The sequence below is a fragment of the Rhincodon typus genome, chromosome 4, assembly GCF_021869965.1.
Source record: "Rhincodon typus isolate 14 chromosome 4, sRhiTyp1.1, whole genome shotgun sequence".
NCBI lineage: Eukaryota > Metazoa > Chordata > Chondrichthyes > Orectolobiformes > Rhincodontidae > Rhincodon > Rhincodon typus.
Genome location: NC_063335.1, coordinates 94,917,165 through 94,941,384, shown reverse-complemented (window position 1 = coordinate 94,941,384; position 24,220 = coordinate 94,917,165). Strand labels below are relative to the sequence as shown.

At 40.6% G+C, this 24,220-nt stretch overlaps 1 protein-coding gene across 1 annotated transcript in view; it reads right to left on the bottom strand.

Moving 5' to 3' along the window:
- LOC109912305 (1-phosphatidylinositol 4,5-bisphosphate phosphodiesterase gamma-1-like) overlaps positions 1-10,405 on the bottom strand; it is a 212,832-nt gene extending 202,427 nt beyond the window's left edge. The window contains exon 1 of the mRNA XM_048596175.1: positions 9,615-10,405. Coding sequence (XP_048452132.1) covers positions 9,615-9,834 — 220 coding nt within the window. The 5' untranslated portion in view covers positions 9,835-10,405. The remainder of the gene's footprint in view (positions 1-9,614) is intronic.
- Positions 10,406-24,220: the final 13,815 nt, after the last annotated feature.

The following is a 24,220-nucleotide window of genomic DNA, read 5'->3' as shown; positions in this document are numbered from 1 at the left end:
TGGAGTCGAGGTTTGGTTTCGAGGACGGGATAATGATCAACATTCCCTCTAATTTTCTTCCTGGTTGTGCAGGCCTCTGAGGGTCATGTGCAGCAGCAACTTCCTGAACCTAAAGTCAAAGCTGCGATATCGATATGCCGACACTGATTACAGCATCACTATAATACTTATATACTTTGGAATCGGTATCACGATACTTTATACTTCTCTACATAAAAATTGTAACTCTGACCCATTCATTCTCCTCATTACCTATTCTACTTCGTCATTTGAATTTTTCATTAATAGCTTGCATTACTGTACCTTGAAAGTTCTTAACATCTATTCATTCATAGAATGAGGGTGTCATTAGAAAGACCATTCTCTGTTGCCCTTGAAAAGGCAGTTGTTAGTTGCTTTATGGAACCTTTGCAGCTGTGTGGTGCAGTCATACCTGCAGTTCTAAGAGATTCCAGTAGGAACACTTATCAATGCCTAAGACAGGATGCTGTGTATTTCAGAGAGGACTCATAGGTATGATTCCTAGGCATTTGCTGTCCTTCTGGCGGGATTAACATATTACTATTTTCACTAAACTGTCTCTATGTTACACCTATTTGTAATCCCTCTATCATATTATCTGATTTGGTAGTAACTCTGCCTTACTAGTATAAATTCTTTCTCTAGGTAGAGTCAATTCTGTGAAGTTTTTACCTTCTCTGGAATTCATTCCAATGTCACACAAATATTAAATAGCTTTCTATTTTATCCACTAAGGCATATCATGATTATCTGATTTGTCTCTCCCTAATGAATAAAGCATATAACACCAGGAATAATACTAAGATCAATATCATTGAATTCCTACTTTAAATTAAAGTTTTGAGTTAGAGACAAAAGGTAGAATAGATGAAGATGTGGATACAGGAACTACTGAGGAAGCGATGCACTGAACTGTTAGAGAAGGAGGGAGAAAGAGACTGATGAAGGACAGATATGCTGAATTCTTAAAAAAAGGGACAGTTACACTAAAGACTCGAAGAAAATGATCAAAGATAGGAAATAGCTGGAGAGGTACACTGAAAACATAAGGACAGAGATTAAGACACTGAAGGATTTAGGAAAAATGTAACAATTGATGCACTTAAAGGTAAGATTTATAAACATACGAAGATATTGGGTACAGATCTTACAGACATACACATGACGAGCGGGAGACCCACTCAGCACCTTAAGCCTGCTCGACCAATCAATAAGATCATGGCTGATGTACTCTTGATAAGTTTTCAACTCATTCTTTAACAAGAATCCACCTAGCTCATATGAAAAATACTCAAGGTCTCTGCAAGCCAATTGGCCAATCACTTCAATGCTACCACAAAACAGCTAAACTAATTCTACCTTCCAGTTTTTAATCTGCAGCCTGCATCTCAAGTGGCTATCCAAATTATATTTTTGTTTATAATGCAAAGAGTTTTTCTGTCTCTATTACCCTTTTAGGCAGTGCATTGCAAACCTCAACCACAATGTGGGTGAAAATAAAATGCTTCTCTCCTCTAATCCTTCCTGAAATTAATTTGAATCTATGTCCCAGGGTATTGACCTCTTGTCATATGGAACTAGAACCTTCCTATCCATTCTGTCTACATTATTCATACATTTTATATACTTCATCTAAATCTTCTCTCAGCCTCCTCTTTCCCAAAGAACACAACCCCTGCCTATCCAATCAATCCTCATAGCTGCATTTTTCCATTCCTGCAACATTCCTGTAAATCCCTTCTATAACAGCTGAATTGCAATCCTTCCTGTAATGTGGTGATCAGAACTTCTTGCATATTCCTTTGCTTTGTTTATCCTCCCTAAATGCGATCTTTCACACATCTCCACATTGAGTTTCTTTTGCCACTTTCCACAGATCTCACCTATCCATTGAATGTCACAGGCCGGTGGTTAGATTGGCTCTTATTGGAGAAGGTCATTACTTGGCGTTTGTGTGATGCAATCTATACCTTTGTTCCTCACTATTAACCACGTGGCCAATTTTCCTATCATCCGCAAATTTCTTAATCCTGCCTCCTACATTTAAGTCAAGATTATTCATATATTCCACAAAAGTTAAGGAATCCCAGCACTGAGCCCTGCAGAACCCCACTACTAACAATTCTCCCATCACAAAACCTTCTCTTTATTTAGTAATTCGTAGGGCATGGGCATCGCTGGCTGGCTGGGGCAGCAATAGGCCATCCCTATTTGCCCTTGAAAAGGTAGTGATGAACTGCCTTCTTGAACTGCTGCAGCACATGTCCTGTAGGTAGACCCACAATGCTATTAGGGAGATAATTCCACAATTTTGCCCAATGACATTGAAGGAATGGCCATATATATTCCAAGTCAGGATGGTGAGTAGCTTGGAAGGGATCTTGCAGGTGGTGGTGTTCCCATGCATCCACTGATCTTGTCCTTGTGGATAGTAATGGTCATGAGTTTTGAAGATACTTTCTAAGGAGCCTTTGTGAATTTCTGCAGTGCTTCTTGTAGATAGTACACATCACTCCTACTGTACATTGGTTATGAGGGGAGTGAATATTTGTGGACATAGTGCCAATAAAACAGGTTGCTTTGTCTTGCATGTTGTCAAGTTTTTGAGCATCATTGTGGCTTCGCTCAATCAGGGAAATGGCCTATTCCGTCACACACAAAATGCTGCAGAAACTCAGCAGGTCTGGCAGTGTCTGTAGAGAGGTTTAAAGCCCAGTATGACTTTTCTTCAGAACTGTTCAGTTCTGAGGAAGAATCATACTGGACTTGAAATGTTAACTCTGTTTTTCTCTCCATAGATGCTGCCAGACCTGTTGAGTTTCTCCAGCATTCTCGGTATTTATATGGTTAGTTCAGTTGAGTTTCTGGTCAATGGTAACTCTCAAAATGCTGATAGTGATACAGTGATGGTAACGCCATTGAATGTCATAGGCACTGGTTACATTGTCACTTATTTGAGATGGTCATTGCCCAGCATTTGTGTGGTGTGAATGTTACTTGCCACTTTTCAGCCCAAGCCTGGATATGTCCAGATCTTGTTGCACTTAGTCATGAACTGCTTCACTATCTGAGGAGTCATGGATGGCACTGCTCATTGTATATTCATCGGCAAACATCCCCACTTCTGATCTTATGATGGAGGGAAGGTCATTGATGAAGCAGCTGAAGATAGTTGGGCCTATGACACTACCCCGATGAACTCCTGCAGAGATGACCTGGAGCTGAGATGAGTGACCTCCAACAATTACAGCCATCTTCCTTCATGCTAGGTATGACTTCTGCTAGCAGAGATTTTCCCCCCTGATTTCCATTGCCTCCAGTTTTGTTAGGGCCCCTTGATGGTGCATTTGGGCCAATGCAGCTGTGATATTAGGGACAGTCTCCCTCACCTCCCTTCTGTTGGCCATCTGCTTTGGTTCCTACCTCTGAATAAATCTTTGATCCCACTTGCAATCTTCCCATGGATTCCATGACGTTTTTATCTGTCTGTCTGCTATTTGGGACTTTATTAAAAGTTTCGTTAAAGTTAATGTATCTACATTTAACACTCTACCCTCACTGAGCCTCCTCATTGTCTGCTGAAGTATTTAGTCAAATAATCAGATAAAATGTATCCTCACAGCTCTTTTGACTGTTTTTGAATAATCTAGGCCTTTCCAAATGACAATAGTGACAGTCAGACTTTCTTTCCAATATTTTGCCTAATATTGAAGCTAGAATGACTAGTCTGAAATTATTTGGATTCTTGCATCACTTTTACATAACAATATAACTTTAGAAGTCTTCCAGTTCTCTGTCAGCATGGCTTTGGTCAAAGAATACTGAACAAAATGATGGTTTGAACTCCTATAATGCCTTCCCTTCCTTCCTTTAGCATACTGTGTTATATTTCATCTCGGCCTACAGACTTATTCACTGTCAAGAATGCTAAAGAACTCACTATGTTTACCCAATGCAACAGTGTGTATTTTTTCGCCTTAACCACATCACCTGCCTCATCCAACTCTTTTGTGCAAACAGGCACAAAGCATTCATTAAGAACCATGTCCTCTGCATCCACAGATAAGTTACCTTTGAGATTTCTGATTAGCCTGACTCTTCCCTTAGATATCCTCTTGCTCTTTATAAATTTATAAAATACCGTTGAGGTTTCCTCACCAATTCGTGTCTTGCCTTTGCTTTCCCAATTTCTTTTTTTTTTAGTTTCACCACTTTCCTTTCTATACTCCATCAGGCTTTCTGCAGCATTGAACTTCTTTGTAAGTGCTTTTTGCTTTATCTTACTCAATATTCTCCTTGATATCTAAGAGACCCAGATTTGGGATGCATATTGTTTCTCTTTGTGAAAGTATATTTTCTCTGGACTTTCTTCATCTCTTTCTTGAATGGCTCCCATTACTTTGAGGTGACTTAGTTTCAAGTAATGGGACCCAAGGTGAATGGGTAAGTTGGATACAAAATTGGCTTGGTCATTGAAGACAGAGGGTAATTGTGGAGGGGCGTTTTTCTACCTGGAGGTCTATGATCAGTAGTTTCCTGTAACGATCAGTCCTGGGACATCTGTTGTTTATAATATATATAAATGATTTGGATCTAAATGTAGGTGGCCTGATTAGTAAGTTTGCAGATGACACAAAAATTGGTGCAGTTTTGGATAGTGAAGTTGACAATGGATCAGCTGGAAAGTTAGGTGGACAAGTGGCAGATGGAATTTAATCCAGACAAGTGTGAGGTGATGCATTGTGGGAGTTCAACTGCAAGAGGAAAGTAAATAGTAAATGGAGGACCCTTAGGAGCATTGATATAAAAAGTGATCTTGGGATGCAAGTCTATAGCTCCCTGAAACCGGCAACACAAATGGATAATGTGGTAAAGAAGGCAGATGGCATGCTTACCTTCATTGGTCAGAGCACTGAGTATAAAAATTGGCAAGTCAGGTTGCAGCTGTATAAAACTTTAATTAGACCACAGCTGGAGTGTTTATGTAGTTCCGGTTACCACAGTACAGGAAAGAGTTGAAAGCTTTGGAGAAGGTGCAAAAGAGGTTTACCAGAATGTTGCCTGGATTGGAGTGCATTCACTATAAGGAAAGGTTGGCAAACCTGGATTATTTTTGCCACAGCATCGGGGACTGAGGGGTGACTTGATAGAAGTATATAAAATGATGAGAGGCATGAATAGAGTGCATAGTCAGAGTCTCTTTCCCAGGGTGGGAATGTCCAATACAACGGGGCATAGGTTTAAAGTGAAAGGGGGAAAGTTTAAAGGACATGTCCAAGGGAAGTTTTTTTATGCAGAAGATGGTAGGTACTGGAATGCACTGCCAGAACAGCTGACAGATCTCTTTGTACATCTACACTTCCCAATGCATCATCATTTAAATAATACTGTCTTTCTGTTTTTTATACCAAGGTATGTAACTTCACATCTAACCACTTGTACTGCATCCACCACATGTTTGCCCACTCACTCAACTTGTCTCAATCACTTTGAAGCCTCCTTGCATCCTCCCCACAACTCACAATCCTGCCCGGTTTTGTGTAATCAACAAGCTTGGAAATTTTGCATTTTTATTTATATATGTTGTAAACAGCTAGGGCCCAAGCACTGATCCTTGTGGTACTCCACTAGTCACTGCCTGCCACTCAGAAAAACACCCACTAACCTTTTAATATGGATCTTATCAAAAGACTTCCGAATTGAGAAGCAGAACAGTTGGAAATTGAAAGACCGAGTGTGTGTGTCAAGAAGCAAGGTAAAACAACAAAAATGTGAAGATCTTGGTTGGTGACAATGTTTTGTTCAATAAATCTTTGATTCATTTATGTTAAGTTTAATTGGTCTTAAAAATAAAGACATGAAAGAGCATTCCAATCCCATCATAGCCTATTTCATGTGGGAACAGGATGCTTCTCAGGTCCTAGACAAACGTGTTGGAGTAGTTCAAGTTCTAGCTTTTGGCGCTTGAATTGCAACAGGTGTCACTGCAATGCATCTGAAAGACTAAGAGATATACAGACAGAATGCTGGAAGTGGCCATTCTGCAGCTTAAGAAAACATTCGGAGTACTGTCCTGAGTTTTGGTCTCCTTACTTATGAGAGATATATTATTGCATGGAAAGCAATCCAGAGACAGATCCCTCTGCAGATTGTGAGAATGAGGACGTTGCGTTATAAAGGAAGGTTGAGCAGGTAAAGCCAATACTGACTAGACTTTAGAAGAATGAGAGGTGATCTTATTGAAACACATAAGATTCTTAAGGGACTTGATAATGTGGATTCTGGGACAATGTATCTTCTTCTGGCACAGTCTAAAACTAGGGACGCAGTTTAATACCAAGTGGTTTCCCACCGAAGATGGAAATGAAGAGGACTTTTCTTAATAGTATCCCTATAGAGTGGAAGCATTGCATTTGGCCCATCGAGTCCACACTAACCCTTCGAAGAGCAACCCACCCAGACCCCTACCCAAAACCCTGCATTTCCCATGGCGAACCCACCTAGCCTGCACACTATGGGCAATTTAGCATGGTCAATCCACATTAACCTGTAGATCTTTTGGACTGTGGAATGACCCAGAGCACCCAGAGAAAACCCATGCAAACACGGGGAGGATGTGCAAACTCCACACAGACAGTCACCCACGGGTGGAATCAAACCCGAATCCCTGGCACTGTGAGGCAGTGGTGCTAGCCACTGAGCCACCGTGCCGCTCTCTGGGTTATTAGACCTTGGAATTCTCTTCTGCAGAGTTTGGTGAAGGCTTGAATATTTTCAGACCTGATTTGGACATTTTTAATCAACAAGGGAGTTAAGACTTAAGCGAGTCAAGTTAAAGCCACCATCAAATCAGTTGATGATTGGAGTGAATGGCGGAGCAGGCTCAAGGGAATGTTTTTTTCGTTATTCTTTAATGGAATGAGGACATCGCTGGCTAGGCAGCATTTATTACCCAGAGGCAGGGCAGTTCAGAGTCAACCTCATTGCTGTGGGTCTGGAGTCACATGTAGGTCAGACCAGCTAAGGAGGCAGTTTCCTTCCCTAAAGGGCATTAGTGAACCAGGTGGGTTTTTCCCCTGACATTTCAGCAATGGATTCACGGTCATCATAAGATTCTTAATTCCAGATATTTTTATTGAATTCAAATTTCACCATCTGCCATGGTGGGATTTGAACCCGGGACCCCAGAACATTATCTGGATCTCTAAATTAACAGTCCAGTGATAATACCACTAGGCCATCGCCTCCCCATAAGTGGACTACTTCTGCTCCTCTACCTCTTATGATCAGGCAGGCAGGATGGATGACTGCCAGACTATCAAGAGGCATGAGCCATGCTGTGCAGAAGTCCCAGGATGTACTATACTCTCTAACTGCTGTTCAGTTTGATCACTGATAAAGGCAATGATACCTCTGAGGATCACAGCTAGAACCAGGATTACCGCACCTTGGGCACCACATCAATGGAGAGGTGGACAATAGGAAGGTCAGAAAGAAAAAAAAAGGAAAGATTCAATCATTTGATGAACATTTTTGTGGTGAAAGACATAACAAGGATTCCCTCAGGCCAGGGTCAAAAGGGTCATTGAGGTACTGCCAAACATTCTGAGGGGGAAGACTGCACAGACAGGAATTATGCCTATATCAGCGCCGATGACACAGGGAGGAACAAGGATTGAGGTCCTGCAGGCAGAATTCAGGAAGCTAACCAAAACGTGAAAAGTAAGATCCAGAGGTACTCATCTCCAGATTATTCCCATTGACATTCACTGGTAAGTATAGAAACAGGAAGATGATGGAAAATGTGGAGGCAGAGATGAAGCAGGAGAGAAGGCTTTAGATTCCTAAGGCATTGAAGAGGTGAAACATGTACAAACTGGACAGGTTACATCTCAACTGGGCCTGGATCAATATCTTTGAGGGAAGGTTTTCCAGTTCTATTGAAGGGATGGGAAGAAAGGTAGAGACTCACTGATAATGAAGTGGAGTATAAATATGCAAACCTTACTTGCAGGCAGGACGTTTACAAAGTTCCGATAAATAAATAAATAAATGCATACTAAATTACTTACTGTATGACAGTAATCCACTGCTAGTTAATTAGAAAATGGAAACTTTCCATATCCAGATTCCATTTCCATGCCCCATGAAACAGTTTTTTTTAAATGTAAATTAGTAACTAATAATTTAGTAAAATTAGACTAATTAAAAAAAACTTCTATAGATGAGTTTGAGAAATCCTTATGAATCCAAATAGTTCCATTTTATTTTAAATATTTTAATTTGGAATCAGGTTTGACTTCAGACAAGCCTCTACCTCTTCCAAGTGCTGCAATGGGTTGTCAAAGGAAAAAGAAATCCCTTCAGAAAAATGCTTCCCTTTCTCCCATTGAAAGGGAACAAGTCCAGCAGTAGCAAGTCTACCTAATTAGCCTCTGTGCTGTACACACAGTTTGCAGTATGAAGGGTCAGAGGTGGTAGGTCTATGGGCCATAAACATTAGTCACTGACAAATTCAATGAGGGATTCAAGTAAAACCAGGGAGTAGTTAGAATATAGAACTCATGACCACATGGAGTAGTTGAGCTGAGTCACAGAGATGAATTTAAGAGGAACCTAGCTCCGCACAAGGGAGAACTGAATGGAGAGATACCTTGCTGTCTTAGAAAAAGATGAGAAAAGGCTTGTGTAGAGCATAAACATTGACATAGACCCTGCGGAATTGAACAGCCCATTTCTGTGCTGTAAACTTCTGTATTCTTCTAACTGCCCTGAGGTAGCTGACCGCAGTGGTCAAATGCACCACCAATGTTAACTAAAAGGGCTTACATCGATGAATGGCCACCAGGGTGAGGTATAAGTAAGAAACCCACGGAAATAGATTTCCACAAAAGTTGATCTCTACTGAAGAGGAGGGAAATCCACAACAGTACAGTGAATCTAATCAGAAAAAAGTTAATTCTAAATCCTATTGGGATCCACTATTTGACAGTTACAACCTTTCCCAGTACGTACTACTTTAAAATTGTTTAAACATTCCTTCTGTTATCTGACAAAACATAACATCTCTTGAAATCAGATGATCTTGCTATTACAAGTTGGAAGTCACTATGTTGTAGGCACAATTAAAGCCATTGATAGCCTAAGATCTTAGTTAAAAATAAACCCTCAGCATTTCTTTCTGAAGGGGAAATGAATTGATAGCTAATTTTAGAAGGAATCATAACATTTTAGCCGGAATCAAAATTTGGTGTTGAGTATATGTTTAAACAAATGCGCCCCCCCCACACCCCCACCTCACACACACACACACACACACACACACACACATACATTCAACGGGTTCCATACACCCCAAGTAGCCTTGAACTTCTGTTCATGGTTGAATCAACTGTCCAATATAAGTAACCATGACCTCCCACATCATCACTGATGACAAAGTAATGCAGAAAAATTTAAACCATGTTACATTTGTATATATACCCCTCGTCTGTATTTAATGGCCCTGTTTAAGCCCCTAGTCGCCTTGCACCTGCATATTCCCTGTAGTCCAACATTTTATAAACAATCTGGTGTTCTTTTATTTCACTTACTTTCGCCTTCGATCTTGTCGCTCGTCCTGCACCAGGTGATCTGCCTGGTTTCCAGTTTCACCTGAAAAGTTTTTCTCTCGGGTCTCTGCGATTTCTTCTGGTAATATAAAGTCATGACAGTGCCCAGCTCCAAGTTTCGGATGATCCTGCTAACGTCTGCCTCCATCCTCCCATCTTCCAGCAAAAATCCGTTTGGAAAACCGACTCTGGACCCTGACATCTTCAGCGCATCATCCAAGAGATTGTCTTTAGCTTTGAAGAAAGTGAAATAGACCCCGACTCAGCGGAACAACGATTTCAAAAAAAGAAAAACACGTTTTGCAATCAGAATTATAAACTGACCTTTTTCCCTGCCTTGATTTTTTTTACACTGTAAAACAGACTCTCCTGTTGGGCAGGGTTTTAAAAAAAGCAGATAGTGGGGTTCCCTCCTCTAATACATCGTCCTACAATCAAACGTGGAGAAAAATAAAATGCCAGTGAATTTGCTCAAATGATGCAGTGCTGGATCCTTGCCTGTTTCCTGGTTGTCTGGATGTTCTTCCCGTTGCTGTCAAATCCTCCGTTGTGCTGGCAAGAGCATTGAAGATGGAGGAGTAGTCCGGGAAATATATATCTACATACATAGAGGCACACGTACACACAGAGAGACATACATTTATATATATGCACACATATACCAAATATGCGCATGTATATGAACTGCTCCTCTTTAGGATTTTGGCAGCGTTGTTTCAAGTGGAATCGACACGATCCGAGAGGCACAGCTGAGCCTAGAGGAAACAGCACATACATACACAGCCGGAAAGAGATCAGAGACAGGAATCTGAAATATTACAGGCTCGGGGGAGGAAGAGGGTGGAAGAGAGAAGGGAAAGAAAAATGTGCTGGAAAGAATGAAAAACAGCGACATCTAGAGAGAAAGAGTGAGGGTAGATTTAAAACTAGGACTGAGAAGATGTGGAAGAGAATACGATGCGGGATAACCATTATATAATACTGATATAGTGCTTTTTTTATTGGAAACAAATGTCTTCAAATTAACTTATTGTTTTTTGAGTACGGTATCTTGTTAAAGGTTAGAGAAGACAATTGGAAATTAGACTGATGCTGAACGACGCGGGAGCCTATTTGTATGAAATATATGAAGGGTTAGCAAAGTAACAGGAATTGAAACGACCCTATAGGAGAGGTGACGGATGAGAGAAACAAAGATATATCAAAAATACATTTACAAAAATTGGTGAGGCCTCCCTGGGATTTCTGAACCACTAACAGGCAACTTAGCACAGGAAGGCACCATCACTATCTCACAACGATTACGATACACCATACTAATTTCTATAAATCATAGTAAAGCCTTAAAGCACAGTAAAACCCAAAAACTAATATAACCAATGTTCAGTATTTCTAGTAAAATCAAAAACACCCTATCTAATGTGAAATAAATGTTCAATGATTACATTGTCTGACATAGCAATCAGTTTAATTCTTAGCCTGCTTCATTGATGGGGGAATACTATTTTGAAGTTAGCAAGATGCGGGTGTATGGGTAAATTAGAGGTCAGCATGTTATAACTAATCAAGATTGTTAAATAAAGAACATAGAAAATATTGGAAGATATTCAGCAGATTAAACACCAGGTATTAAGAGATAAACAGATGAAGTTTCTTCAGAAAACAACATTTCTCAAAATGCTCAGCAGGTCAGGCAGCATTCACGGAGAGAGAAACGCAATTAATGTTTCAGGCCAGGGTGACCTTTCATTGGAACTGATGTAATTCTGATGAAAAGTCATGTCAACTCAAAATGTTGGTTCTCTCTCAAATGCTGCCTGACCCACTGAGTATTTTGAGAATTATTTTTTGTTCAGAATCTTAATATGTTGCTTTTGTACTAGTGACCTTTCATCAGACCCTACTATGTAAAGATTGCAATACAGTTGCTATTACATAACTTACACTGACTATTATTTAACCTAAATGCCATTATTATATGAGCAGAATATAATCTCAATCTTATGTACCTTTCGTATGATTTTAATGCTGTTGCATTTCTATTATTTGGTTTCTCTTTACCTTCTCTTGTCTCCCTAACCTTTCTTTTTGCTTCTTTGTTCTCTTTTGTTGGCACGTCCCTCTCTTGCTTGTTTGACAGGGTATGGTGGAAAATGAACCAGCAGCTGCAAGTAGTATTTAGGATGGAGCATATGCAGAAAATATGTTCCTCAGATAATAACTTTTCATCTATATAATCTTTTCTGACTCTTCCCACTATTACTTTGACTACACTTATCCCTATATCTTCCAATTACCTTCTCCTTCTACAATTTTCATTCCCCTCAATAACACATCTCTTCCTCTTTCAACAGTCCAGTTAGTTTGTTTAGTCTCTTCAGCATTGTTGCAGCTTCATTCCTCCCATTATTAACTGTCTATTGACTCCAAACCATTTCCAAAAATTTCCTGTAAAGTTAGTTAATGATAAAGGGGGAAATCTCTTCACTCTCAATCTGTTTGCCTCCTCAACTCTTCTTCTTTCTACCTATCCTTCCTACCTGTACTCCTTAATTACATCACCAATTTAAAATAAGACTTCTTTCAATTCACCCGTGGGATGTTGTCATTGTCTTGGGCCAGGATTTATTGCTCATTCCTAAATGCCTTTGAGAAGTTGGTGGTGAGCTGCCTTCTTGAATGGTTGCAGTTCAGTTGGTTTAGGTAGACCTGCTGTTAGGGAGAAATGATTTTTTTTCCAAGTCTGGACTTTGAATGGCTTGGAGAGGAACTTGCAGGTGATGGTAACCCAAGTTTCTGCTACCGTTGTCTTTCTCGATAGAATTGGATGTGAGTTTGGAAGGAAGTTGTCTAAGGGGCCTTACTGAATTTCTGCAGTGCAACCTGCAGATGGTATACACTGCTGCTACTCAGAGAGGTGGTGGAGAGAGTGAATGTTTGTCAATGGAGATACTCAAGTCAATTGCAACTCCTCTACTTAATCAACTGCTTTTCTCCTGTTCTTTTCAATCTCAGTGGTTACTTCTCTACAGATGTTTAACAAAGTTTGCCAATGTAAAGAAAACCCAGCATTTTGCCAGGTATCTGATTTTTTAATAATCTAAATCTGAATCTGACAATCTCATCACAGAATCTTCTCTATCTGTTTTCCATAGACGTTCTGTAATCTGATATACATTTTTAAAAAAACCTGTTTCTAAACCGGCTTTAATTATTTTATGCACCTTTCGTTAAATCTCTTATTAAAGAGTTGTTGGGTGTGTGCATTTGTTTGGTTAATCTGTTAAAGGCATTACTTTTTTTTTAAATGGTACAGTAGCCAACAAAATTTGTTGCAGCTAATATTGTTTGCACATATTTTCTCCCTTTTGTATCCATTAGGTGTTCTTCCCACTGGGATCTTGGCAAAAATGTTTGGTACAGCCTTCATTTAAACCACAGTGGGTCCACAAAAAATATGACTAAGGATAGAGTGAGGAATTTAAACTAAAAAATGGGACAAAAGGTCAAGCGAGGAGTTATTTAGAAAATAAGTGAGAAATGCCAAGCGACAGTGCAGAGGAACAACATGGCAATGATAAGGAAAACATGACAGGAAAGGATAGATTGTACCATCAAGAATGCATCAGCAAACAGGGCCAGCAGAGAGAAAAATGATAAAAAGACAGAATTAAAGCTTCTTAATTTGAATGTGTGGAGCTGGAGGAACACAGCAGGCCAGGCAGCATCAGAGGAGCAGGAAAGCTGATGTTTCGGTTCGGGATCCATCTTCAGAATTTGAATGGATATAGACTTTGTAACAAGATGGATGGATTGATAGCACAATTGGAAATAAATAGTATAACACATTAGCCAATGCAGAGATAGGGTTTGCCACATTCCCATTTATGAAAATATTAGACAAGCTGGATATTTATCAGGAGCTGGATAGGTAGACCGTTATCATTTAAATAGAATGTGGAGAAGAACCAAGGGTAAGGAAATAAGGTTGTGGACATACTCACTGAGCTGATGGGTTTGGTTGCAAACGTTGTGTTAGCCTGCTAGGTAACATCGTCAGTGTGTCTCCGATGAAGCGCTGAGGCATATAAATAACAAGCAGGACCGAACACCGACGCTTCACCGGAGACGCACTGATGATGTTACCTAGCAGGCTAACACAACGTTTGCAACCAAACCCATTGGCTCAGCGAGTATGTTGTTGTCATCCATGTGCCTGCCCAAGAGTTGCTTAAATATCCCTAATGTATCTGACTCCACTACCACTGCTGGCAGTACATTCCACACATTCACCACTCTCTGTGTAAAGAACCTACCTCTGACATCTCCCCTATACCTTCCTCCAATCACCTTAAAATTATGCCCCTTCTTAATAGTCATTTCCGCCCTGGGAAAAAGTCTCTGACTATCCACTCAATCTATCCCTCTCATCATCTTGTACACCTGAGCACACCACTTATATACCACCTATTTAGTTATTATTGCTTATGTTTGTGTTGTACCAGTTTGTATAAGAAAGATTTTTATGCTGGTTTAATTCAACCCTGGAATCCTCCAATTATTTCCTTATTGAGGAGATTTGTAGCTCGGGTTGTGAATGAGGTTGTAGACATACTCGCTGAGCTGGTGGGTTTGGTTGCAAACGTTTCATCACCCTGCTAGGTAACATCGTCAGTGCGTCTCCGGTGAAGCACTGAGGCATATAGATAACAAGTGGGACAGAACACCGATGCTTCACCAGAGACGCACTGACGATGTTACCTAGCAGGGTGACAAAAAGGTCATGTCTTACCAACTTGATAGAATTCTTTGAAGAAGTGACAAAGTTGATAGATGAAGGAAGGGCTGTAGATGTCATATACATGGACTTCAGTAAGGCATTTGATAAGGTTCCTCATGGTAGGCTGATGGAGAAATTGAAGTCTCATGGGGTCCAGGGTGTACTAGCTAGATGGATAGAGAACTGGCTGGGCAACAGGAGATAGAGAGTTGTAGTGGAAGGGAGTTTCTCAAAATGGAGAACTGTGACCAGTGGTGTTCCACAGGGATCCGTGTTGGGACCACTGTTGTTTGTGATATACATAAATGATCTGGAGGAAGGTATAGATGGTCTGATTAGCAAGTTTGCAGATGACACTAAGATTGATGGTGTAGCAGATAGTGAAGGAGACTGTCGGAGAATGCAGCAGAATATAGATAGATTAGAGAGTTGGGCGGAGAAATGGCAGATGGAGTTCAATCCAGGCAAATGCGAGGTGATGCATTTTGGAAGATCCAATTCAAGAGCGAACTATATGGTAAATGGAAAAGCCCTGGGGAAAATTGATGCACAAAGAGATCTGGGTGTTCAGGTCCATTATACCCTGAAGGTGGCAAAGCAGGTCGATAGAGTGGTCAAGAAGGCGTACGGCATGCTTTCATTCATTGGACGGGGCATTGAGTACAAGAGTTGGCAGGTCATGTTACAGTTGTATAGGACTTTGGTTTGACCACATTTGGAATACTGCGTACAGTTCTGGTCACCACATTACCAAAAGGATGTGGATGCTTTGGAGAGGGTGCAGAGGAGGTTCACCAGGATGTTGCCTGGTATGAAGGGTGCTAGCTATGAAGAGAGGTTGAGTAGATTAGGATTATTTACATTAGAAAGACGGAGGTTGAGGAGGGACCTGATTGAGGTCTACAAAATCATGAGAGGTCTAGACAGGGTGAGTAGCAAGAAGCTTTTTCCCAGAGTGGGGGACTCAATTACTAGGGGTCACGATTTCAAGGTGAGAGGAGAAAAGTTTAAGGGAGATATGCGTGGAAAGTTCTTTACGCAGAGGGTAGGTGGGTGTCTGGACTGCGTTGCCAGCGGAGGTGGTAAAGGCAGGCATGATAGCGTCATTTAAGATGTATTTATACAGATACCTGAATGAGCAGGGAACAGACGGAATACAGATCCTTGGAAAATAGGCGACAGGTTTAGATAGAGGATCTGGATCAGCGCAGGTTTGGAGGGCCGAAGGGCCTGTTCCTGTGCTGTAATTTTCTTTGTTCTTTGTTCGTTTTTCTTTTCTTATTTTAAAGATCAGTGTAAGGTGTTGCATTTCAAATGCAATTTGATTGGTCAAACTATTCAACTTTAAGCAAAACACACTTTATTTTTACACTACAGTTAAAATGCAGACAAAACAAAAATAAAAAAAAGAATTACTTAAATGTAACTCTATCAAAATGCCTACCAAAATAGTATATGTATTAATTACTACTAATTAACTGTTCCAATATATTAACACCTTAATATAAACACACCTTTGGCAAAGGCAAATTCAGTAAAATAGATTCTCTCACATGCAATTCTAGCAGCTGGAACAGAACACCAGTTTTTAGCTGTCACAGAGACAAGTATAAGAGCTTCCATATCCAGCTTCAAGACCCCAGCAACTGCCGAAAACTAAAACTAGTAAATTTGGGTTCTGTGGGAGCTTGACCCCAGCAATTCAGGCTGCTTGTGTTGTTCCAATTTAAAAAACCCCAAGGCCTCACAAGCTGTTTACTTTATTGGCTTTAAGCAGACCGCTTGGCAGCTCTGTCTCAACCTTTCTTCATTAAAAGAAAGGCAAAATACACCTCTTCATATGACCCTGGTCCACTCCTCCTTCACTTCCTACAGGTCCCCTCACTCCCATGGCTCCTTCCCATGCAATCACAGAAGGTGTAACACCTTGTTACCTTCTCCCACCCCAGTTTCCAAGGCCCCAGACAGATCTTCTAGGTGAAGCAGTGATTTACCTGTACTTCAGTCAGTACAGCCAACTGTATTTGCTGCTCACAATGTGGTCTCCTCCATGTTGGGGGAGACCAAACACAGACTGGGCAACGACTTTGCGGAACACCTACATTATGTCCGCAAAAATGACCTTGAGATTCCGGTTGCCTGTTGCTTCAACACACCACCCTGTTCCCTGACCAAAATCTCTGTTCCAGGCTTGCTGCAGTGCTCCAGTGAAGCTCGGCACAAACTAGAAGAACTGTATCACATTTTCCGTTTGGGGACCCTGCAGCCTTCTGAACTCAATATTGAGTTCAACAATTTTAGGGCTTGAACACCTTCTCCAATGTCCTTCCTCCAAACCCCACACACACAAGGCCTTGTCTTTACATGGGCTACTGCCATAAACAACCCATTGTCCACCACCAATGGTCCCCATTAAAAGCCATTTATTTTCCCAGGCTGACCTTTACTCACTTCTTGTTTGCCCAGCTGCTTTTTCCTCTCTCTCCATTTTCACCTATCCTTTACTCATGCCCCACGCCCCACCCAGCTTCAGCATATATACCAACCTTTTCCTAGCTACGATCTGTTCTGAAGAAGGGTCATTGGATCCAAAATGTTAATTTTGCTTTCTCTCCACAGATGCTGTCAGACCCACTGAGTTTTTCCAGCAATTTCTCTTTTTGTTCCTCATTAAAATTTTGTCTTCTTTGCAGGGGATTCCAATCTTCAGTTTTGACGATCTAGTCTTCGGGTTCACACAAAGTCTGACTTGGACTGGTTCAATGACTGCTTATGCCTTGGTACTTCAATCTCAACTCCTGAGTCTGGCTTCCCCAGGAGTCCAAAGTTTCTAATTCCTGGCAAGTTTCTGTATTTAACAAACAGTTAGCTACAGCGTGATGACCCTGAAGTTTCAGCCATTCTCATTTGAATCAAGCAAATACTACTTGTACACTTTCTTCGCCCAATTTTCATCTTGCACTGAAATATCATAGAAACATAGAAAATGGATGCTGGAGTAGGCCATTTGGCCCTTCGAGCCTGCACCACCATTCAATATGATCATGGCAGATCATGCAATGTCTGTATCCCATTCCTGTTTTCTCTCCATACCCCTTGATCCCTTTAGGCGCAAGGGCAATACCCAGCTCCCTCTTGAATCTATCTAATGAACTGACCCCAAAAGCTTCCTGTGGGAGAGAATTCCACAGGTTCACAATTCTCTGAGTGAAGAAATTCTTCCTCTTCTCAGTCCTGAATGGCTTACCCCTTAAGTCAATGGCACCTGGGCTTTTTTATTGTCCTAACTCTTTCCCATGGCACAAAGCCACTGCTCTTTTGGTCTTTTCCTGAGCTGTAATTGCCTGAAGTCGGCAGCAGCACTTGTGCTGCCTGGAGTCACTCCTTCTACTTCAGCACTATCCTAGCTCCAAATTACAACTTCTGCCAGCAAACATACACCCCGATAAAGTGTAAACAGAGAACCTTCTTCAGCTATAGTAACATCCATGGTAATGTCCCCAGCTCTGAGCTATCCGGGTAAAATGGAATAAGACAGGATTAATTAATGATCTTGTCTCGTTCTCTCAGGAGAAATAGTGGCGTGGTAATATCACTGGACAAGTAATCCAGAGCACTGGGCAAGTGTTTGTAATGTCATGGGTTCCAATCCTACCACAGCAGATGTCAAATTTGATTTCAATAAAAGTCTAGAATTAAAAGCTTGTCTAATGGCGACTATGCAATTGTTACAGAACAGCACAGTGGCTCAGTGGTTAGCACTGCTGCCTCACAGAGTCCAGGTGATTGTCCGTGTGGAACTTGTACATTCTCCCCGTGTATGCGGGCGTTTCTTCTGGATGCTCCGGTTTCCTCCCACAGTCCAAAGATGTGCAAGGTAGGTGAATTGGCCTTGCTAAATTGCCCATTCATGTCCAGGGATATGTAGATTTGATGTGTTAGCCATGGGAAATACAGGGTTACAGGATAGAGTGAGGTGCTCGTCATAGGATCAGTGTGGACACGTTGGACCGAATGGCTTGTTCCCACATTCTAGGAATTCTGTGGATCCATTTGGTTTACTAATGTCCCTTCTGGAAGGATATCTGCCATCCTTACCTGGTATGGCCTCAGCAGCAATGTGGTTGACTTTTAATTGTCCTCTGAACTGGTCTAGCTAGCTAATCAGTTGTATGAAACTGCTACAAAACCTAAGAAAAGGAACAAAATCAGAAAGACCAACTAGTCACTAGAAATGAATAATGGCAAGCTCTGACTTGTTGACCCTGAAATGCCCTATTTCCTAAGTTCCAAGGGCTTATGCCGAAACTGGGAGAGTCTATTCAAACAATGTGTGATACAGTCACACTCATAGAATCATACCTTTCTAATGATATATCAAACACCACCATCACCATCCCTGGATATCTCCCACAGTAAAATGATTTAGATGAAGTGGCAGAATGATGATTGATAAATTTGGCAATGACGCACAGATGAGTAGGACATTAAGTTATGAAGAGGACACAAGCTGATTACAAAAATACATTGATACTTTAAGTAAATGGGCAAGGATATGGCAAATGGTGTATAATACAGGAAAATATGCAGTGCCCATTTTGGAAGGAAGAATAAAAAAGGATACAGGGGTTCTGCTATAACTCATGTTCCGGCAAAGCAAATTGGCTATAATGTGATTGACAAATAGGGAAACACCATTTCTAAAATGTGAACTTGCGTTGGCTGTAATGTGATTCTATTGAGTACGTGTTGACATCGCTTGCTTTGTCAAAGGAAAATTTTTTTTTGAACTTTGTAAATGGTATAAATGCTCAGAGTAAGTCATAACGAGCTCATTCAAAAAAGGTAATTGGATTGAATGTCATAAACATCAAATCACACAGAGAACAAGTCTTATTCGGAAAATATGTGAAGTCTTAGTTTGAAGAGTTTATGCTGAACACATTAAATGCAAAAAAAATGAAGTATAGTTTAAAATAAGTGCTGTTAAAACATGCACCTTTGTGTGTAGTAGTATTTTTGCCCAGGTTTTGTTACATATTTATTATGTAAGAACTTTTGAACCAAATCTATGCCAAAAGTTGTATGTGCTATAACCTGCTCTTTCCCAGCACTATTTTGAACACAATGTTACTCAGGGTTATAACACATTTTAATCCTACAATTAACTTCAATACCAATGGGCTACATAGGAAAGAAAGGTCAGATTCCTCTGGTTCACTTGTCTGAAAATCTGTTCAGAAGTCTGTGCTGATGGAATATCAGGTCAGATCAGCAATGGGCTAGGCTGTGGTGCAGACGATGTTGCAGGTAAACAGATTTTATTTGATTATAAGTGTCAAAGCTCACACAAGTGACGGGCATGGTGCCAGTACTTACAGGAGAGTGGCAAGGAAGAATTTTGAGTGATTTTTTGGGTGGTCTGCCCCTAACCCTGCTTTTCCCATAGGCCCCGTTATTTCTGCAACGTGATTTTCTATAACACGATGTTGCTCAGGAATGCAACTATTGCACTATAGCAGAACCCCCTGAACATAAAAATCTAAATGGTGAAAAGATTGCTGGGCTCTGAGATTCACAGGGATCTGGGTATCCTTGTGCATGAATAGTGCTGGTATATAGGAACAGAAAATAGTTAGTAAAGCTAATAAAATGTTATTATTTTTCAAGAAGGGAAATGAATAGAAAGTAGGAAGGTTATGATTTATCTACACAGGGTACTCATGGGATCATATCTCGAGTGCAGTGCACAGTATTGGTCACTTTATTTAATGAAGATCTAAATACGCTGGAGACAATTCAGAGAAAGTTTGCCCTTGACTAATAACTGGAATTGGCAGGTCGTCAAAGTTAGTGAAGGCTAAGTCTTTAAGTTTATTGAAGGCTAAGTGATTTTTGATAAGTACGGGAGTTTAGACATATGGGGCTCAGATGGGAAAGTGCAGCTGAGACCACAACCAGATGAGCTATGATTTTATTAAATGATGAAGCAGGCTCAGAGAGCCAAATGTGCTGCTTCTGCTTCCAAGTCATTCGTTCATATGGTAGAGACAGATTCAATTGTGGCTCTGAAAAGGGAATTGGGTGACAATTTGAGGAAGAAGAATTGACAGGTCAAGGGAAAAGGCAGAGAGTCTGCATCACCGGTGATCACTGCATGGCCTTTTGGCCATTCTGTTCTATATAGTTGACAGCGTTAGCTGCAGATGTGTGGGAGGAGGCTAATGTGAAGTATAACGACTGGCACAGATTTATTGGGTTGAAGAATGGATCGTTTATGTTTGTTACATTCTATGTCATTTATTGTTGGATTGTAATAAACTCATCTTCACTTGATTAAGAGGAAGATCTTCAGCAACCAAGCACTTTATCCTTGAAAGGCAGTGTCTGAGAGGATAAATTTAAACTAGGACATTAAAGCAGCTAAGGAAGTGAGGTAGATAGTGAGTCCGGATAATGGTTGCTGGTGAGGGATTCAGCCCAGCTCAGGGGACAGCATGACCTTGTGGGGAAAGTCCAGCATTGGAACAACTGCAGGCCCATGGCTACAGAAGGACTGTAATGTTGAACTTTTAACTTATTTATTTATTTTCCCTTTTTGTACCTAGGTACCTTTGTGCCTAAGATGGCGCCGGAAGTGCTGACTTTGTACACTTTTCACTGTACTCCTGTACTTGATTACACATGACAATAAACCTAATTCTAATTTGAATTTGAATCTGAAGTGTTGCTTCAGGATTTCGAGGACATGGAAATATTGATTAAAACTTGTGAAAAAGGAGTTTAAGTTTGACCTTAGGATGTCCCAAGGAGCTCTCAAACCACTGAAGTTTATTTTGAAACTAGTCATTGCTAATTGTGGGATCTTGCAAATTCAATGTCATAATGACCAAACAATTTATTTTCGAAGAATTCATAGAGTATTTTGAGAATAGTTTGCCCACATCAATACGTTGTGGACCCAACCAGGAATCAGGCAATTTCAGATCTGATAATGTGTAATGAGGCAGGCTTAAGAGATGATCTCACATAAAAGACCCCCTGGGGAACAGTGACCATAATATTATAGAATTTAGCATTTCTTTGAGAATTGGGTTGGAAACAACTGTGCTGAACTTAAATTAGGATAATTACATGGGAGTAAGGATAGAGGTGTCTGGAGTGGACTGCACTGGGAAAGATTTGAGCAGAAACGTTGAGGAACAATGACAGACATTTAAGGAAACAGTTGACAGCTCACAGCAAAGAAATATCTGACTGAGGAAGAAGGATGCTCAGAAGAGGATAAACTGACAGTGGTTAACCAGCAAAGTTAAAGATAGTATCAAATTGAAAGAAAAAGCACACAATTTGGCAAGGTCTAGTAGTTAAAGCCAACAGAAGACGACAGAAAAGATGGTGCAGAAACTAAACTATGACTGCAATGTAGCAAGTATCATAAAAGTAGACAGTAAGAACTTCTTTAAATAGAGAAGAAAAAGGGGAGAGAGAGAGGGGCAACTGTGAGCATGGGGTCCTTAGAAAGAGTGTCTGAGGAAATAATAATGGGGTGCTAGGAGATGGCAGAAGAGCTAAGCAGTAATCTTCACTGCAGCTGATACTGATAGCATTTCAAAATTACCAAATAATCGAGGAAGGGGGAGGAAATAAACATAAAAATTATCACTAAAACAAAAACTAGGGAAATTAATGGGACGAAAAGCATAAACATCCTTTGACCTGAGGGTTGCATCCTAGGAATTTAAACAAAGTAGCTGTAGAGATAGTGAATATGCTGGCAATAAAATAATCTTGAGATTCTGGAAAAATCCAAAATGATTTTCATAAGGCAAACAAGGCTGGACTTATACAGTTAATAGTAAGGACCTAAGCAGTGTTGTTGAATAGAGAGACATAGGGTTTCAGGTACAGAGTTCTTTGAAATTTGCGTCACAGGTAGACAGAATGATTAAGAAGGCATTTAGCACGCTTGCTTTCATTGCTCAGACCACTGAGCATAAGAGTTAGGACATCATGTTGTGATTGGTGAGGTCACTTTTGGAGTACTGTGTACAGTTCTGGTTGCCCTGTCAAAGAAAGGGTATTACTAAATTGGAGAGGGTGCAGAAAAGATTTACCAAGATGTTGTTGGGACTGAAGGGTTTGAGTGTAAGGAGAGGCTGGGACTGTTTTCACTGGAGCGCTGTATAAGAGGTTGAGGTGTGACTGTATAGAGATTTATAAAATCATGAGGGGCATAGAAAAGGTAAATAGCAAAGGTCTTTTACCTAGGTAGGGAATTTCAGAACTAAAGGGCACAGGCTGAAGGTGAGAGGGGAAACATTTAAAAATGACCTGAGGGGCAACTGTTTCACACAGAGGGTGGTTCGTATGCGCCAGAGGAAGTGATAGATGCAGGTACAGTTACTACATTTAAAAGACATTCAGACAGGTACATGAATAGGAAGTGTTTAGAGGGATATGGGCCAAACACAGGCAAATGGGACTAGTTTAGTTTGGGAAACTTGGTCAGCAACAACGGTTTGGACCGAAGGGTCTGTTTCCATGCTGTATGACTCCATGACTCTTATGAGGAAAGGTCAGACATGCTAGGCTTGTATCTACTGGAATGTAAAAGAGCAAGAGATGACTTGATTGAAACATATAAAATCCAAAGGGGTCGTGACACGGCAGATGTGGAGAGAATATTTCCTCTTACACATGAATCTACACTACAGGTCACTGTTGGAAAATCAGGGCTTGCTCATTTAAAATCCAGAATCATTTGGCAAAACTTTTTCTGTCAGAGAATTTTGAGTCTTTGAAACTCTCTTCCTGAAAAGGTGGTGGAAGCAGTGTCCTTGAGTAATGTTAAGGCAGAAGTAGTTAGATTCTTAATAAAAACCAAAAGAACTGTGGATGCAGTAAATCAGAAACTAAGGAAAGTTACAGAAACAATGGGGAGAATTTCTCACACTTTTCAGCATATTTGCAGTTGCACAGTTAAATTTTGCAATGGGAAAATTGGGCAAAGTCATAATTTATACATTTCAGAATCATTCTCTTCATGCCTTGCCATTGCTTGGTCATTCCTGGAATCCATCTACTGAATCACAAGTCTCCTCATTTATATTGTTTTTCATTCTTTCATGCGATGTGGGTGGCAGTGCCAAGCCAGCATTGATTGCCCACCCTTAATTACCCTTAAGAAGGTGGCAGTGAGCTACCTTCTGGAAGTGCTGCTGCCCAGGTGGTGTAGGTACATCCACAATGGCATTAGGATGATTTTGACCCAGCACGGTGACAGGTGATTTAGTTTTAAATCAGAAAGCTGTACGGTTTGGAGTGGAACTTAGAAGTCGTGGTGTTCCTGGGTGTCCTTCCAGCTGTAGTAGTAAAGGGTTTGGAAGGAAGGAGACATAATGAGGTACTGCATCTTGTATATTGCTATCACTGTGCACTGGTGGTGGAAGACATGAATATTAAAGGCGTTTGATTAGACACCAACCAAGTAGGCTGCTTTATCCTGGATGATGTCAGGTTATTTGTGTATTTTAGAGCCTGTAGCCATTCAGGCAGGTGGAGTGTATTCTATCAGATAAGAATTGTCCATTATAGACAATAGATAGATTCTGGGGAATCAGGAGGTGAGTTATTTGTTGTAGAATTCCTAGTCTCTGTTTTGTTCATATGTAATATCTATGATTTGCCCAGTTCAGGTTATGGTCAATGGTAACCCCACAAATCACAGTGGTAAAAGAGGATGGTTCACTTCTCTCTTGTTGGTGATGGTCACTGCCTGTAGCTTGTATGGTGCAAATTTTGCTTG